The following is a 16,929-nucleotide window of genomic DNA, read 5'->3' as shown; positions in this document are numbered from 1 at the left end:
ATGCTTTCCAGTTTCTCCGCATCTTTGCCAACACTCATTACTTCCCACTTTGCTGATCACGGCCGTGCTGGTGCCTCGCTGCAGTGTTGACCGTCCTTTTCCTGGTGGTGGGTGGTGTTGAGCATCTACCCTTCTCCCCGGAGACGTGTGTTCAGTTATTTTGCCCATGTCTTAGTTGGATTATCTGACTTTTTACCTTCGAGCTCCAGTTCTGACACGTGTGGACGAAGGTCTCTCTGTCGGGTGTGTCACTGCAACGCCTCATGTTCTTGCCGGTGCCCCCAACGCACACAGCCTCTCGTTTCGAAGTCCAGTGCATCCGTTTTCTTAGGCTGCTCGTACTTGTGATGCCATAGCTAAGACCCCACCACCGAACCCACGGTCACAAGATATACTTCTGTGATTTCTTGAAAGAGTCTTACGGGTTTAGCTCTCGCATTTAGGTCTTTAACCATTTTGAGTTAATTTTTATACGTGGCATGAGGTAGTGGTCCAGATACGTTCTTTGGCACTTGCACGTACTGTGTCCCAGCACCATTCCTTGAAAAGACTTACTTCCCCGTGGAATGGCCTTGGCACCCTTTTTGAAAGTTAGTCGACCAGAGGAATCCAGGTTTGCTTCTGGACACTCGGTTCCGTCCCCTGATGTACGTCTGTCCTTACACGGCTGCCACACCGTGTTGCTCACTGTTGCTTTGCAGTAAAGTTTGAAACAGGGAAGTGTTCTTCAGCTTGATTCTTGTTCGAGATTGTTGGCTGTTTGGAGTCGCTAACATTTTTCCACGTGAACGTTAGGTTATCCATTTCTGTAAAAGAGGCAGCCAGGATTGTAGAGCTTGAATCCGTAGGTTAACTTGGGGAATATTGTCATCATAATGATATTAAATCTTCCCGTTCACGAACACAAGAGGTGTCTATCTTTGTTTCATTTAACAGTGTTTTATAGCTCTTCACGTCCAAGTCTTGCATTTTTTGTGTTAAATGATTCCTAAAAGATCTTAATGTTACTGTAAATCATTTTCTTAACTTTATTTCTAGATTCTCCGTTGCTAAAGTATAGAGATACAACTGAATTTTGTATACTTCTCTTACATTTTCAACTTTGTGAAGTGTTTATTTACTCTGATCGTTTTGTGTGTGTGTGTGGATTCTTGGGGGTGTTCTTTACGTAAGATCGTGTCATCTGCAAATGGAGATAATTGTACATCTTCGTCTCCAATCTGGATGCCTTTGCTTTTTTCTTGCCTAATTGCTCTACCTGGGACGTTCAATACTGAGTTCAGGAGAAGTGGTGAAAGTTCTTGCCTTGTTCCTGATCATAGAGGAAGACATTTCAGCCTTTCCGCACTGAGTGTGATGTTACCCAGGGGCTTTTTGTGTGTGGCCTTTATTCTGTTAGGGTAGTTTCCTTCCATACCTAGTTCGTGGGCCGTGTTTATCATGAAAGGGTGTTGGATTTCATCAGATGCTTTTCCTGCACCAACTGTTGGGCTCCATGTTTTTCCTCTTCATTCTGTTCCTGTGATGCGTCACATGGGCTGACTTTTTGTTTGTTGATCACCACCTTGTGTTGCAATAAATCTCATTTGACCTTGATCATGGTGTATGATCCTTTTCATGCGGTTGGATTTGATCTGCATTTAGATTCACAAGGGGCAGGAATATCTAGTTCTTTCGTGTCTTGTACGTTGTTGGAAGATGCAAAACCGTCTCTTATTTGCAGCTAGTGACGTGGTGCAATCACTGTGGAAAATGGTTTGTCAGCTCCTCAAAAAATTAAATGCAGAATTATCCTGTGACCTGGGAATTCCAGTCTTAGATGCATAGCCAAGAGAATTAGGAATGGCGCTCAAGCAGGCACTTGCTCACGAGTGTTCATAGCAGCTCTGTGCACAGTAGCCAGCACAGACAAAACTTGGCAAAACAGCTCAAGTGAACAGGTAAGCAGTGCAACGGACAGAAGTGAGACGTAAAAAGGAACGAGAGGCTGACGCTGCCTACAACATAGGTGAACCTCAGACGCTGTGCTGAGAGAAGCCAGATGCAAAATCACATGATACATAATCCCGTTTATACGAACCATGCGGATTAGGTCAAGGCACAGAGCCAGAAAGCTGGCTGGCAGTCACCAGGTGCTAAAGGTTGGGGGAAACGGAGACCGACTGCTCCGTGGTGTGGGTTTCGTTTTGGGATGATGACAGTGTTTTGGAACCCAATTGAGTAGCAGTTGTATGACATTTTGAGTGTACTAAACGCCATTGAATTATCCATCTTAAAATGCTTGGTTTTATGTTACACAAAGCTCACCTAAAAATAATTATGCTCTGATTTGTGTCCTCTCAGATCTGAGGAAGCAAACAAAGCCTTTTCTGCAGCTGTACAAATGCACGACGTGCTGGTGAAAGCTTGGGCCATGTGGGGCGACTACCTGGAGAACATCTTCGTGAAGGAGCGGCAGCTGCACCTCGGGGTGTCCGCCATCACCTGTTACCTGCACGCCTGCCGGCATCAGAATGAGAGCAAATCGAGGAAATACTTAGCCAAGGTGAGAACGAAAGAACCGGTTTTCCCCGAGGGCCTCCAGTAGCCTTAAGGCTTCCACGAGGAATCGGCTGTTTCCTAATCCGTGCTGGGGTAGGGGGGACTGTCTCACGCCTGCACCATCGGTCCCCGTCACTCTTGACAGCGTCTGTCATGGTTCCATTTGCGAACTAAGAAAACTTGAGTCCAGTGTTCTCTGTGGGGTCTCCCTCTGGAGACTGCTGGGGAGGCTGTCGGCGGGCAGGGTGGGGGGAGCGGTGCTTACCTGCTGGACACCCCATAGATGCTCACATCTCACCTGCAGGGAAGGTGCGCACGGTCACAGAGCTGCTCAGCTCTAGTCGCAGGGGGTGTGGGATCCTCTGACTTCCACAGACACTGCAGGGTGAGGTCACAGCTGCTAGAGTTCTTGTCCCATATCACCCCAACACCGTGCCATGGACCATGCCGAGGGTGACTGCTTGACCCTGAGGCTGCTTCCTCAGCGTGGCTTCTCGTCTTTTTACTTATGTAATTCTTATCAATTTATTCAAGAAACAGAAACAAAACCCAGAATTAATCCTTGTAGAAAATGTAGGAGTAAGTTCTGCTTTCTGTTTTGTCTGTTAAGGGTTTGGGTTTCTTAGGATTCCTTGATTTGACGTCAACATCTGGAATGAATGTCAGTACCTAGTATTTAAAAGTGACCCTAGAAACACAGACTAGCTATAGTGATGCAAAGAAGCTGCCTAAGTATCTGACTTCGGATTTGCCTACTTCTCGATATAATTGTTGCAGACAGTGGACACCAGGCTGCCAGCGTGTGGCCCACCTGACGCCGGGGTGCTGTTCATCAGAGATTTTTGGCAAAAGGCCATTTTGTTTTGGTGAGGTCGTGAGTGTGAATTCGGAGGTCACTGGCCACTGGTCGCCGGCAGGTTGGGGCAGTTAATGATTGTCAGTAATGCTGAGTCTACATAAGAACCGTGTGCACAGTTGGGTTTTTATCCGTCTGTGATTTATACGTGAAGTTTAGCAGCATTGGCCATTTCGTACTTATTTTTCACACATTGCCCATAAGGCTATTCTATGTGCTATGTTGGGGAAAAGGCACCGGATTAAGGGCGTCAGAACTTTTATTCACCTCTAGGATTTTTCCTCCTGTCTTAGGTGCTGTGGCTTCTGAGTTTTGATGACGACAAAAATACTTTGGCAGATGCTGTCGACAAGTACTGCATCGGCGTGCCGCCCATCCAGTGGCTGGCCTGGATCCCCCAGCTGCTCACCTGCCTGGTTGGCTCCGAGGGAAAGCTGCTTTTGAACCTTATTAGCCAGGTGCGAATAACAAGGTCTCTTTGTTCACAAGAAAATTATGTCTTCATTTCACATTGTTTTTTTCTGGAAAGAAAGTGCATGCTCAAAATACTGAAAATAAGTGAAAGATAGGAAGATGTACACGTTTAGACATCACTTGATCTGAAGCACAATTAGATGTGATCGAAGAATTAGGGGCACCTGGGTGGCTCAGTGTGTTAAGCATCCAACTTCACTTCAGGTCATGATCTCGCAGTTTGTGAGTTCGAGCCCCGTGTCGGGCTCTGAGCTCTGTGCTGACAGCTCAGGGTCTGGAGCCTTCTTTAGATTCTGTGTCTCCCTCTCTCTCTGTCCCTCCCCTGCTCACTCGCTCTCTCTCTCTCTCTCTCAAAAAATAAAAGCCTTAAGAAAAAAAAAGAAGTGATTGAAGAATAGGTCAAGGTTGCAGTGAAATAATCCACTCGGTTGTTACGTGTTAAAATGCTAATTTTTTTGCTTGCGTATGATGCCACATAAAGATGCAGATGAAACAAGCATTCTCTTAAAATGTACAGTTACTAGTGATTACTCTGAAATACAGTGAAATGCGTATCTGATCGTAGCTGGTTTCCCATCATCGTGCCGGAACCCTTTGGAGCCTCCCTTCAAACTGAAGTCAGCATAATGGTAGCCTTGTCCCACCTCGTGCAGTTGTGCAGGGTGAAAGCTGTGTGCACTGGAGACGGGCTTTGGAGATGGGACACACTGGGGTCCTGTGGGCTTTCATGACCATTAGTTGAGATGATTTCAGATTGTCCCTCTTCTGTGAGAAGCCTGCTGGGTAGAGGAAGGACCCAGACAGTAGACGTTTGGAGACTGTTCTGTCTCATGTACAGTCCCCTTGACTGTGTTTCTTTCTGTAAAGTTAGCCCCGTGACTGACTTCATGAATGAAGTGGCTCCCAACTGAGCGTTTAGGAATATGACGCTCATCTGTCTTTACATGAGATGCATCATGCATGTTGTACCCAGAAATGGTTTTACTTTTTCCCTCGAGAGACTGCAGCTATGTTTCTGGGTGCTGGCATTTTGCTTGACGTTTATCTGCTCGATTCAGTCCATTTGGTATTGTCCTCATTGAACGTCTAGAGCTAGATGTCGTTGGTGTCTTCTGGGCACGTTTTGAAGAGTGTGAGTAACATGATAGTAGCTATTCAGACCTTTCGAAGAAGCCATAAAGCCCCAGTTTGGTAAGACTGGTGTTTCTTATCTTAAATAGAAAATTTTCAGCATCCTCCTTGCTGCCGTCACGTACAATAAAGTTCTTCACTAATGACCCTAATAGAATCGGTTCCCCAGTGAATTGCCTAACATAAAGACTGACTGGTGTCATTTTGTGTTTCCCTGTTACTTACCCAAGTAGGATCCAGGGACCAGTGTGTTTTGCCCTCCTCAGATTTGCCAAATCAAACGAAAGTGGTTTCTCTGTCATTAACCATCCGTCCCTAGGCAGAACCAGTTGGGCACCACGTTGATCTCTCTCAGATCTTTCAAGGGAAACTAGGTATTTTACCTGCTGTTTAATCCGAACTCGTGTATTAGCTCAGTGGTATAGTATTTTGCCTCCTTGGTCCAGGTGCAGACCCCCGCCCATTTATGAACGACAAGTTATTTTCCATACAAATTGTCCTCATCTAGAAGCACAGTGGTGAGCAGTGCTCTTTATGCTCCGTGTCTCTGAGCAGGTTGGACGCGTGTATCCCCAGGCGGTCTACTTTCCCATCCGGACCCTGTACCTGACCCTGAAAATAGAGCAGCGGGAACGCTACAAGAGCGGTATGTCTCGGGCGGGGCCAGCTGGCCAGACCGAGGAGGGCTCATTGCACGGGGCATTCCATGTGCCGACGGCTGTGGACACGCTCCGCCCTCAGCCTGTCTGTCTCTAGCCAGTGAGAGGACACTTCGGGGCTGGGAGGCAAAACCTGATCACTGAGGGAAGTCAGTGGTTTGCCGTTGCTGTGGTTTAATAGGGTTTGCTTACCTGAGTGATTTGGTCCATAAGTAGAAAAAAATATATGAAATTTTTACCTCAAATTGTAAAGTTCAGTAATGTGTCCTGGTAAGCAATGTAAGTGTCACCTACTATACGTGTCCTTTATAAGAAATATCTTCTGCTGTCAGAAGAATCCGCATAGAAATCAGTCTTACCAGATGTGAAAATTTACTCAAACCAGAAGGGTTTTAATCCATATTGAACAGTACTTGTATGTTAATAACTTACTAATGGTTTCAGTTGCCCACTGCACATGGTACTGTGTGAGCAGTTGAAGCCCCTTTGCTTCAGGACGTTTTTAACACCCGGTTGTTTATGCTGCAAGGCCAGAGACTATTTAAAAAGGTGACCTGACCCACTGGGCACGTTTGCACCCCCAGCTGATGAGCTGGGTGAGCCAGGGACTGCACGCACGTCTCTGTGCTGGCCTCACGGCCACCACACCCAGGTGGATGTGTGGTTTGGTCGTTTGAAAATTAAGGTTTTTTTCTTCTGACGGAGCCGAAGCTAGAAAAACGGGCCTTGGGTTCTACGACGTATTTCTCACATGGCAGATGACTGCATTTTTTAAAAATACCTTTTTAACCTACATGGTCTGGCTTTCCTCAATGAGAACATGGAGACTTGCCCATTAAGTACGTTCAGATTCCCTGAGCTGTCTGCAAGGAATGTGAAGAATTTTTTTCCAAACATTTAAAAAATGCTCAAACTTTGAGCAAAGTTAAAAAGGAGAGGACCACGAACACTCATGCACCCTCACCTCACTTCACCGCTCAGCACACGGGCCTGTTCGCTTTCCACCGACACATTGGAGGCCAGGCTGTAGGCAGTGGCGTTCTGTGGGCCTGAGTCCCTCGGTGCACCTCTCCGCGGAGCCGGGGCGGCTCCCACCCAGCCCCTGGGGAGCCGGCTGTCGTGATGTGCTAACACGCCGGCAGGAACAGCGTTGCTTTGGCCGATGGGTCCTCTAGAGCACCGAGCTCTCGCATCGGGCCAGTTTTGCGCTGACATTGGCGTTGTGTGTGTTGCTCTCAGATTCTGGACAGCAGCAGCCAAGTTCAGTGGGTAACCAGTCCCATTCTGCATCAGATCCAGGGCCCATAAGAGCAACAGCACCAATGTGGCGCTGCAGCCGAATCATGCACATGCAGCGAGAACTGCACCCAACACTTCTGTCTTCCCTGGAAGGCATCGTCGATCAGATGGTCTGGTTCAGAGAAAACTGGCACGAAGAGGTACGTGCAGAGAACCCATCGTCCCGTGTGCTTTGGGCCGTGTCGCCTTCAGATTGGGCGCCTGCTCATTTATGTCTGTGTTGTCGAATCAAACAGTAGAGTAAGCAGATAGTTAATGTTTGCGCACTAATGCAGCCCCAAATATTTGAAGCAGGAAACTTGAGAAGGAGGTGAAATTGAGAAAGTTCCGCTGGCCTTGACGTGCTTATTACTGTGCTCAATTAAGTATCACTTAGCAGCAGTTACCCGGGCCGCGGTGGTGGTGGGTGTGCGCTGGGTGCAGGTGTAGGTAGCAGAGGCGGAGTTGGTCCTCCAGTGATCTTTTCCACAGCCAGGCCCTCTCCTTAGTGGTGGTAGCAGGGCAAGCTGATGACAGAGTGATGAGCCCTGTTGTCTAGATGTTCATCTTGTTGGCCCAGAGGCCCCTTGTTACTATTACCTTATGTGTGTGTCAGACACACAGCAGTAACTTCAGAACTAGCTGCATAGAAAGGGTTTTCCAACAACAGAAGGGTACGTGTGTGACCCAAAATGTGGAGTTTTGGTTTGGGTTTTTTTCTTTCTCTCTCTCTTTTTTTTTTTTTAATGTTCAAGACACTTAGTCCCCATCATTAAAAACTCAGCTGACACTGTGGAGTGCACAGGCACTGTCCCTTCTGTGCTGTCTGATTTTACACGTGCTGTGTGCCGGGAGGCGGTGGTGGGACCTGCCAAGCAGGTGCTGTGTGGTTGGTTAGCCGCTTGAATTGGGAGCTCTGTTTTGTGCATTGTCTTGGGTCTCTTTCCACTAGGTTCTCAGGCAGCTCCAGCAGGGCCTGGCGAAATGTTACTCTGTTGCATTTGAGAAAAGCGGAGCGGTGTCGGATGCCAAAATTACCCCCCACACTCTAAATTTTGTCAAGAAGTTGGTGAGCACGTTCGGAGTGGGCCTAGAGAACGTGTCCAATGTCTCGACCATGTTCTCCAGCGCGGCCTCTGAGTCCCTGGCCAGGCGGGCACAGGCCACCGCCCAGGACCCTGTCTTCCAGAAGCTAAAGGGCCAGTTCACAACCGGTGAGTCCCTTCCCTATACCTACAGAGAGTTCCACTTGGCTGCTCTTGGTCTGTCTTTAACATCTCAGCCAGCTAGTTCCTTGTTTTCGTGAGCACTCTACTGGGTGAGCTGGCAGCACTCTGTTTAAAATGTAGCCTCAGGTCACAAGGTCACAAGGTCACGGTGACTCTTGCCAGCCTGTGGTTGCCCGTCCTTCTCTGAAGTGAAGGGTTAAGGTTTGGAACCAGGCTCCGCCTGAGGGATGGAGGGTGTAGGGAAGAGGAGGGTTTCAGGCTAAACCCGCCCTCCCCTACCCCCCCCCCCCCACACTTGGTTTTTGTAGGAAAATTGAACAGTGTGAGGTGAGGCAGTGGGCTCAAGGTGACAAGTAGGGCTCAGACTCATAGTGGATTCAGGTGGCAGAATGACCAGGAGGTCGTATCATCATCAATTGTCCCTGGTTTGGGTCCAGGCCTTTTCCGAGAGCCCCAGGAGTATGAACCTTGGCTCCAGACTGGTGTGGTCGAAGGCGAGCAGGTCCGATCTCCCGGGGCCTCAGTCTTCATCTGCCAGACGGGGGCCCTGGTTCCCACAGCGTGTGTGCACAGGGGCCGACCGTGTCCCCCACGCAGGCTATCTTGCCACCTGTGTCCTGCCACCACCCTGCCAACCTGCCCACCCTCTGGCGGAGGAGCCCAGGCGAGCACCGGGGCTCAGTGCGTCTAAAGTATCTTTTAACAACTCACGTCACAGAGAACACGGCTAGAAACCTGCGCTGTGTAGACTCTGTTGAAATCACATAAAAGAAAATATGTCCCACCAATTACACAGGATGCTTTGCAGCTACAGCCATGACTTACTTTTGATCCATCCAGGATAGGGTGTGTCCTGCCATCATTCCAGGCAGCTTGGGGCCCCCGGGTGTCTTCCCCTGCTTTGTGAGCTGGGCATTAAAGGTAACACTGGACTCGCCTTAAGGTTGAGGGTCTTCCCCTGCTGATCCCACACCTTGAAGAAGATGCTCTTTGAGCAATAAAATATGAGCTTTTCATATCTTTTACCCTGAAGCACTTTGGTCACCTTAGATTATTTTCCTTGTGATGTTCACATGACATGCTGTCAGTCTTTCCTGAAAAAGGAAAAGTCTGAAGTGAATTTTGTGGAGACTGTCGTATTTTACTTAAAAAATAGGACATTAAGTCTTTTTTTTTTTTTAAGTTTATTTTTGAAAGAGAGAACACAAGTGAGGGAGGGGCAAAAAGAGAGAGGGAGAGAGAATCCCAAGCAGGCTCCACACTCGGCGCAGACAGAGCCCAATGTGGGGCTCGAACTCACAAACCGTGAGATCATGACCTGAGCCAAAATCAGGAATTGGATGCTTAACCAACTGAGACACCCAGGTGCCCCTGTTTAATATGTCTTTACCTTAAAATGTCCGCTGGTTAAATGTCATCTGAAACAACATTGAGAGGGAGACAAGTTATTTGGGTGTCAACACAAAAAAAATTTTAAAAACTGAACTATGAGAGACAACCGCCGTGAGGCTCTGACCCTCTTCCAAGTGTGGGCGTTTCAGATACTTCACTCCGAGCTCTGCATCCCCTCTGGTCACCCGTTCCCAGGAAGGGCCGTCTCTGGGTCCGGGCACCACCTTCTAGTTCCCACAAGGGAGCTAGAGTTGCCCACTCCCGTCCTCGGCCAGTATTGCACGCGCTGGCTGCTACCTAACCCAGTGAGGAGGTGGGAGAAAGCTCAAAAACAGGTCAGATTTATCCCAGAGAATGAAGACTTCTTTCCCTGCACGAACTCGTCCATGAATGTCACAGCCATTTTGTTTGCAGTGGCACCAAATAGAATAAGAATGGGGAGTGTGTGATGCATCCGTGCTCGCTTAAGATTGACAGAATGGAGTTAGCCATTGATTGAGTGACTTGGACGAGCCTTGGGTTATGCCGAGTGTGAAAAGCCAATTCAAAGGGATGCCTGCCGAGAGATTGTTACGAAGTGTTTGTGAAATCACGTAATAACGGGGGTGGAGAGCGGGTCGGTGGCCAGGTTACAGATTCAGGGTGGAGGTGGGCGTGGCCACAGGGCTGACCCAGGGGGGTCTGTGGATTGCGGTGCTTCTGGGTGTTCAGAGGCTGGGTTTGCATTTGGACGGCCGCAGCCCCTCTGGTGGCTTTGGGCCGCCCGTATAGGTGTCGATGGGGCCCTCACCGGGCACATCGGTTACCCCCGATCGCCTTCCTGCATCGGTCCAGCCTGCAGCACCCTGGTAGGGGAGGCAGGTTGGATAGGGGACCGGGGTCTGGGCTGGGCGTGCCTCTCAGGACTGCACCAGGCTCACCCCGCACGACCTAACTCTGCAGAAGAGCGTTTGCAAGAGGCTCCGGAGAGCCCTTCAGCTTGAGTGCAGAGGTCACCCTGCCATATCACAGATCCTGGTCCTGTCGGCACGAGGATGGTGGCTCCCTCGGGGTCCGTTTCCCACAGAAATGGTGCGGCTTATCCTGATGTTCGGGCTCCTGCGAGCGAGAGTCACGTGCAGCCCCTCCCACCAGTGGCGCTCATCAGTGCGGGGTTGAGGTCTTTTTTGAAGACGGACTTTTCAGTTTAATTGCCTTTTCAGTACTGAGTCTCAGTAAAATCTGAGGAACACAGTCATCTGGGATTTTTATTTGTTTAAATATAAAATGCATGCTTTCCATGTTTGGCACTTTAGTTTCTTGTCTAAATGTCTTCTGATGAACCGGTTTATAACCTAGCATTTGCCTGGATTGGATTACTGCCTTGGCCCCTCACTGTGGTGGTTGCTCTCAGGTGGGGCTGCCGGCCCCCTGGGTTCCCGTGCCCCTCAGGGTGCTCCCTGCATCCTTTCCTGAAAGGAACCTGTGACCGTTGGAGCTGAGGCTTCCTGTCGGCGCTCCATGTGTTCCCTCCTCCAGTGTTGGGGGGAGACCGGTCCCACCTGAGGGTCCCCATCACTCGGTCAGTCTTCAGCTTACACTTTAAAGAGCGGGAGAGGCAAAAATGCTTTGCTCCAGGTTAGGTATAGAGTAAAACATTCCTGCTTCCTCTCTGGGACGCTCTTGAGCGTGATTTTGCAGTGAATTCCGGGTCACCCCAGATGACTAAAAATGTTTTTAATTACATTTTATTTTGAAGATTTTGACTTCAGCGTTCCAGGATCCATGAAGCTACATAATCTTATCTCTAAGTTGAAAAAGTGGATCAAAATCCTGGAGGCTAAAACCAAGCAGCTTCCAAAGTTCTTCCTCATAGAAGAAAAGTGCCGGTTTTTGAGCAATTTCTCAGCACAGACCGCTGAAGTAGAAATTCCAGGGGAATTTCTGATGCCAAAGCCGACACATTATTACATCAAGATTGCTAGGTAAGTGAGCCGCTCAGCTGGCCTCAGGGCAGACCTGGGGCTGCCGTTCTGGTTCTTTCTGGCCCCTGAAGTGGGAGAACGAGAGATTGTTCTCTGATCTGAGCCATCAAGCACAGTAGAGGGTTCTGGTCAAACTGATGGGGTAAATGTCTTGCTTGTGTCCCCTTTGTGTTTCTTTTGTTTCTAAAAGGCTCTTTTCTAATTTCCACAGAACTGGACGTGATAGAAAGGTTATCGGTCTGTAAAACTTTTAAAGCTTAGTAGTCAAAGCAGAATTGGGCAATTATAAAATTCATTAGTGTGTATACTGTATCTTATTTTAAACGTAGAAGGTGTGGTAACAAATGGTCGTAATCAGACCCGGAGCTCTGCTCTCTCGTGCATCTGGACTTGGATTTCCCAGTCCTCCAAATCTGACTCCTCTTCCGGCCGCCCACCCTGCTCCTCGTCTTCCGTCCGTAGCCAGGGCGCACGGGAGGGAGGTGAGGGCGAGGGTGTGTCCACCCTCAGCCTGCTCCTGGGGCAGCTGCTCCCCATGGCCCCTGTGCCAGACCGTCCTGTCCCCCGGCTCTGTGGCTGGGTGCTCAGAGCCCAGTCAGCTGCCCATCTGGAGCTCCTGAAGTCGGAGCCCGGGGCCCGATTGTTTTACGACGACAGCATCATCTACTCTTCCGCCTTTGAGTTTCCCTGTGTCAAGATGTCTTCCCCCACGTCATAAAATCCCGTCATACCATTTAAACCTGGTCAGAGTGACCTCTGTAGCTGCGCGTTCTGTCTTTTTGTGACGATTCCGAGTGCTGTCTTTGTAAAGTTCCCTTTTCTTCTCAAAGAGGATTGGAAGTCGAGCCTCAGGAAGGGGAGTTGGTGTTTCATCGTGTGCTTGTTTGGGCAGGTTTATGCCCAGGGTGGAAATTGTGCAGAAGCACAACACGGCAGCCAGGAGACTGTACATCCGTGGGCACAATGGCAAGATCTACCCATACCTCGTCATGAACGACGCCTGCCTGACGGAGTCCCGGCGAGAGGAGCGCGTCCTGCAGCTGCTCCGGCTGCTGAACCCCTGTTTGGAGAAGAGAAAGGAAACCACAAAGAGGCACTTATTTTTCACAGGTATGACAGGTGTGCTTTGGGGGCACACAGTCGGTCCCGTTAGCCTTTGCGGATTTTCCCGCGTGCCGTCTGGGGAACTGAGAATACCCTGAAGCTCACCAAGCAGGGAGGGTTCTGGAATGAGGACCCAGTGCCGTGAAGAAGCCGCTCCCTTCTCACTGCAAGACGGGTGCTCTGATGAGTGTTTGGGAAAGGGGGGTGCCTGCCTGTGTGCGCTGCAGGTTTCCCTCGCCCGGAACCCGTGCTCTGGGGAAACGTGCGCTGGCACTGGGCCTGTCGTGGGCATGTTAGCAGCGTGTTGTGAGTGTGTTTAAGTGCGGTCTTCAAACGACTCCTGGAACTCACAGTGCACTGCACGGCCCCTGCTGGAGCGAGCCTTCGTGGAGTGAAATGCAGTGCAAGGGAAAGTCAGCAAGGCCTGTGAACGCCACAGAAATCGTGGCCAGGTGGCCACCAGCAGCCTCCGAGTAAGGCCTTTCCATACGTAGTTGTCCTGGGTGGTTCATGAGTGAGCCGTTTCTGTCTGTAACGGGCAGAGATGAGATGCCTGTGATCCCACTTAGAGAAGAGAACCACGGTCAAAACATTTTAGCATCTAACCTCTGAGGTTGGGAGCCTACTGCAATGCATATTAGCCAGTCCCATAGGGAACTTTCTTCTGATGGCTAAGAATCCAACCCGTTTTGACTTAAAATCTTTCACCCTAAAGTTCACTATCCCCCAAATAAGTCAATTGAGGAACTAGAGTATACAGAAAACTGTATGCATTTTAACATGCACATGATGTGATCTGTAGTGTTGATTACATCTGTGGGTAATAGATGATTCTTTGTCTTTTCCAAAGAAACAACCTCTTGGTCAGCACCAAATGACAGTCCAAATACATGCCCTCGAGTCACTGTGGGATGTCTTTATGGGTTGAAACCATGGAACAAGCCAGTAGCTGTGGTTTGACTGAGCTTAGACCAAATTAAACCTATGTTCGTTAAAAGTAAGAGGCGTGTGTGTGTGTGTGTATTTGGAGGGGGAGGGTGTGTTTGTGTACACGTACCACGCTGACACTCAGGGCAGGCGCAAGCGGTTACTGTGGCCTAGGGACAGGCTGGGGCAGATACTGGGTCATAGCTCCCACTCCCTCCCCACCCCCGCAGCACCAGTGCGGCTGCTGCCATGACCCTGTGCTGGCACGCTTCGTTTGCTATCTTCTGGAAATTACTCAGCTTTCTACAAAATATCTTCAACAAAATGTCTTAAGGAGCACCTGGCTAGCTGAGTCAGTAGAGTATGTGACTCTCGATCACAGGGTTGTGAGTTCAAGCTCCACGTTGAGCATAGAGCTTGCTTTAAAAAAAAAAAAGTTTTAATATTTCTTTGATCTAATATCTTTTTTAACTTTTTTTTGACTTTTTTTTTTTAACATTTGTTCATTTTTAGTATATGTGCTGCCGAAGCGAGCACACATTTGTTCGGTTTTGAAAGAGAGAGAGCACGCACAAGCCGGAGAGGGGCAGAGATAAAGGGAGACACAGAACTCAACGCAGGCTCCGGTCTCCGAGCTGTCAGTGCAGAGCCTGATGTGGGGCTTGAACTCAGGAACTGTGAGATTATGACCTGGGCTGAAGTCGGACACTTAACTGACTGAGCCACCCAGGTGCCCCATTGATCTAATATCTTTAAAGTGTTATTTAATCTACCAGCAACCCCATGGGTACATATTGTAGTCCCATTTATAAATGAAGAAACTGAAGTTCATACAAGTCCAGTGACCATTCCCAAGGTCACGTCACTGGGAAAACAGCCCTCGGGATGTGAGTGTGGACAGTCTGGCTCCAGGGCAGCCATACCCAACACTTTCTGCTTGAGTGTGGTCATGACGTGGGTTATCCTCATGTGGGGTGAATTGCTTCATAAAGAGTGCCCATCACTGCCCATACAGCTCCACAAAGTGACTGGGCAGAATGACCAGGTTGGTTCTGGAAACTTATCTGAGGCACAGAAAACGATGTGAGGGATTGTTTTCCTGATTTCCTGAAGACGGGGCCCGGCCATCCCCGACGCCGGAAGACCGCCTGACAAAATCACACTCCTGCCTCGGAGTGAGTGGGAGGATTGATTTCTCCTGACAGGGTGCCGATGGAGGAGGACCTCTGAAGAGTAGACGAGGTTGGCAGTCTCTGATTTTTAAAGATTGCTTTCTAAAGAATTTCTGTTCATCTGTGTCTTAAGCAAAAGGGGCTGGCGGCTCAGGCTCCGTCGCTCAGCAGATTGGGCTTCATGCCACGTGCTGAGTGGGTACGCAGTGTGGGACTTCCAGCTTTCCCCCAACCCCCGTCCTCTGCTCGTGAAGGGCCGAGTGATCGCCTCCCTAGGCGGCCCTGGAGGTGGAGTCGAGCGCTGCCCCCTGGCGTCGTCTCAGTCATTTCCTCCTTTCTCCTCAGTTCCTCGAGTTGTGGCGGTGTCCCCTCAGATGCGCCTCGTGGAGGACAACCCCTCTTCTCTTTCCCTCGTGGAGATCTACAAGCAGCGCTGTGCGAAGAAGGGCATCGAGCACGACAACCCCATCTCCCGCTACTATGACAGACTGGCCACGGTGCAGGCACGCGGGACCCAGGCCAGCCACCAGGTACTGAATCGGGCCAGCCGCGCTCTGTGGCGGAGCTCCCCCGACACGAGCGCTTAGAGGAGTAGCGGGCGGTTGAGAGGGACCTTTCTCCCTCATTAGACATGTGAGTGGTCAGAATTAGGCGACCATGGCCCCTGATGTGGTGACGTTTGCTGCAGAATAACTTGACGGCAAACTCCTCTGGCAGCCAGACCTGCTCTGAGGGACATGAGGCTGCTTATCCAGTCCGTGTTCACGCTCCTCTGGTTTGCGGCCGGGGCCAGGGTGAACCACGGCCTCTGTGTTGTGTATGCTTTTTAAAATGTGGAAAGTGGCGAGCCCTGAAACGAGTCAGGCTCAGTTGTTTTGGTCGCCTGGTGTGGGAGCACAGTGCCTCCCACGGGAGTCCCACGCGGCTCTGGCCTCGTCAGGTGGGTGGAGGGCCGTCCCCACCAGCAGATTCCTGCCCTTGCTAGAAAGCAGGGCAGGTGGCAGTCTGGGTGAGGAGGTTTTATGCGGGATTGTGTGCATCACCAGAAGGTAGCTCTATCTTGGCCTGCTCCCCCAAAGCCACTGTGGTCCTTCCTGTGGCTCCCGAGAGGGCCTCGTGATTTTTAGGAGAGATGCCACGAAGCTGGAAGCTCTGATCTTGCTTCCATCCTCCCAGGGACTCATTTCAGTTAGCCTGGGACCTGGAAGACTGTTTCTAGGAACATGGAGCCCACAGGGTGCTTGCCTCAGCTGCCTGGGCAGTGCTCAAGGTACAGGCAGGGCCTGAGGCGGTCCGGGCCTCGGGCTCTGTTGCAAGCCTCCTACCCTTGTGCAGGCAAAACGAGTGGAACCCGTCTGTTGATGGGTGTCTGTGGACAGAGCTCGTGGCCTCCCTTGGGAATTGGTGTCAGGGCTTCATCAGGGTGCAGGTGACTACCTGGTCACTCTGTGGACCGAGGACAGTACTGAGGTGTTTGTGCAAGATGAATGGATTCTATTCTTAAGACTGCATTTATTTGTCTTTGACATTATGGAAACTGATGACCTCTATCTGCAAATACATATTTACATGAGGTTCCATGTGTTTTACAAACTGTTTGTGTGATATTGTTTATTCTGAGAGAGAGGGAGAGAGCACATGTGAGTAGGGGAGGAGGACAGAGAATCCCAAGCAGGCTCTATGCTGTCAGCACAGAGCCAGACCCAGGGCTTGATCCCAGGAACCATGAGATCACGACCTGAGCCAAAATCAAGTCAGACACTCAACTGACTGAGCCACCCAGGCACCCCTGAAAATTCACCCTTTAAAATGTTCAATTCAGTGTTTCCGGCATATTCACAGAGTTGTGCAGTCATGACCACAATCTGTCTTTAAAACAGTTGAGGGGCGCCTGGGTGGCTCAGTTGGTTAAGCACCTGACTTTTGATTTCGCCTCAGGTCATGATCTCATAGTTGTGAAATTGAACCCTGCTTCGGTATCAGTAGTTTGTTCCTTTCTATTGCTTAATAATAGTCCCTTGTATGACTATATTACATGTAATTGATCCATTCATCAGTTGGTAGACTTTTGGATTGTTGATACTTTTTGACTTATGGCCAGTGCTAAGGACTGTAAGCATTTGTGTATATATTTTTACATGGACATATGTTTTCATTTCTCTTCGATACATACCTAGGAGTAGAATTGATTGGTCACGTGGT

The 16,929-nt window shown here is 49.7% G+C and overlaps 1 protein-coding gene across 14 annotated transcripts in view; it reads left to right on the top strand.

The window, feature by feature from the left end:
* TRRAP (transformation/transcription domain associated protein) overlaps positions 1-16,929 on the top strand; it is a 111,750-nt gene that overhangs the window by 89,355 nt on the left and 5,466 nt on the right. For 11 of the 14 annotated variants that reach the window (XM_027042215.2, XM_027042218.2, XM_027042227.2 and 8 more), the window contains 8 exons: positions 2,344-2,545; positions 3,691-3,855; positions 5,558-5,648; positions 6,901-7,100; positions 7,892-8,153; positions 11,299-11,524; positions 12,417-12,634; positions 15,073-15,257. In XM_027042215.2, coding sequence (XP_026898016.1) covers positions 2,344-2,545; positions 3,691-3,855; positions 5,558-5,648; positions 6,901-7,100; positions 7,892-8,153; positions 11,299-11,524; positions 12,417-12,634; positions 15,073-15,257 — 1,549 coding nt within the window. The remainder of the gene's footprint in view (positions 1-2,343; positions 2,546-3,690; positions 3,856-5,557; positions 5,649-6,900; positions 7,101-7,891; positions 8,154-11,298; positions 11,525-12,416; positions 12,635-15,072; positions 15,258-16,929) is intronic. The other 3 variants (XM_027042225.2, XM_053213513.1, XM_027042220.2) reach the window with 1 other exon arrangement.

The sequence above is a fragment of the Acinonyx jubatus genome, chromosome E3 (genome assembly GCF_027475565.1).
Source record: "Acinonyx jubatus isolate Ajub_Pintada_27869175 chromosome E3, VMU_Ajub_asm_v1.0, whole genome shotgun sequence".
In the NCBI taxonomy this organism is placed as follows: Eukaryota; Metazoa; Chordata; class Mammalia; order Carnivora; family Felidae; genus Acinonyx; species Acinonyx jubatus.
The sequence above is the reverse complement of the archived record's forward strand: the minus strand, read 5'-3'. Positions and strand labels throughout refer to the sequence as shown.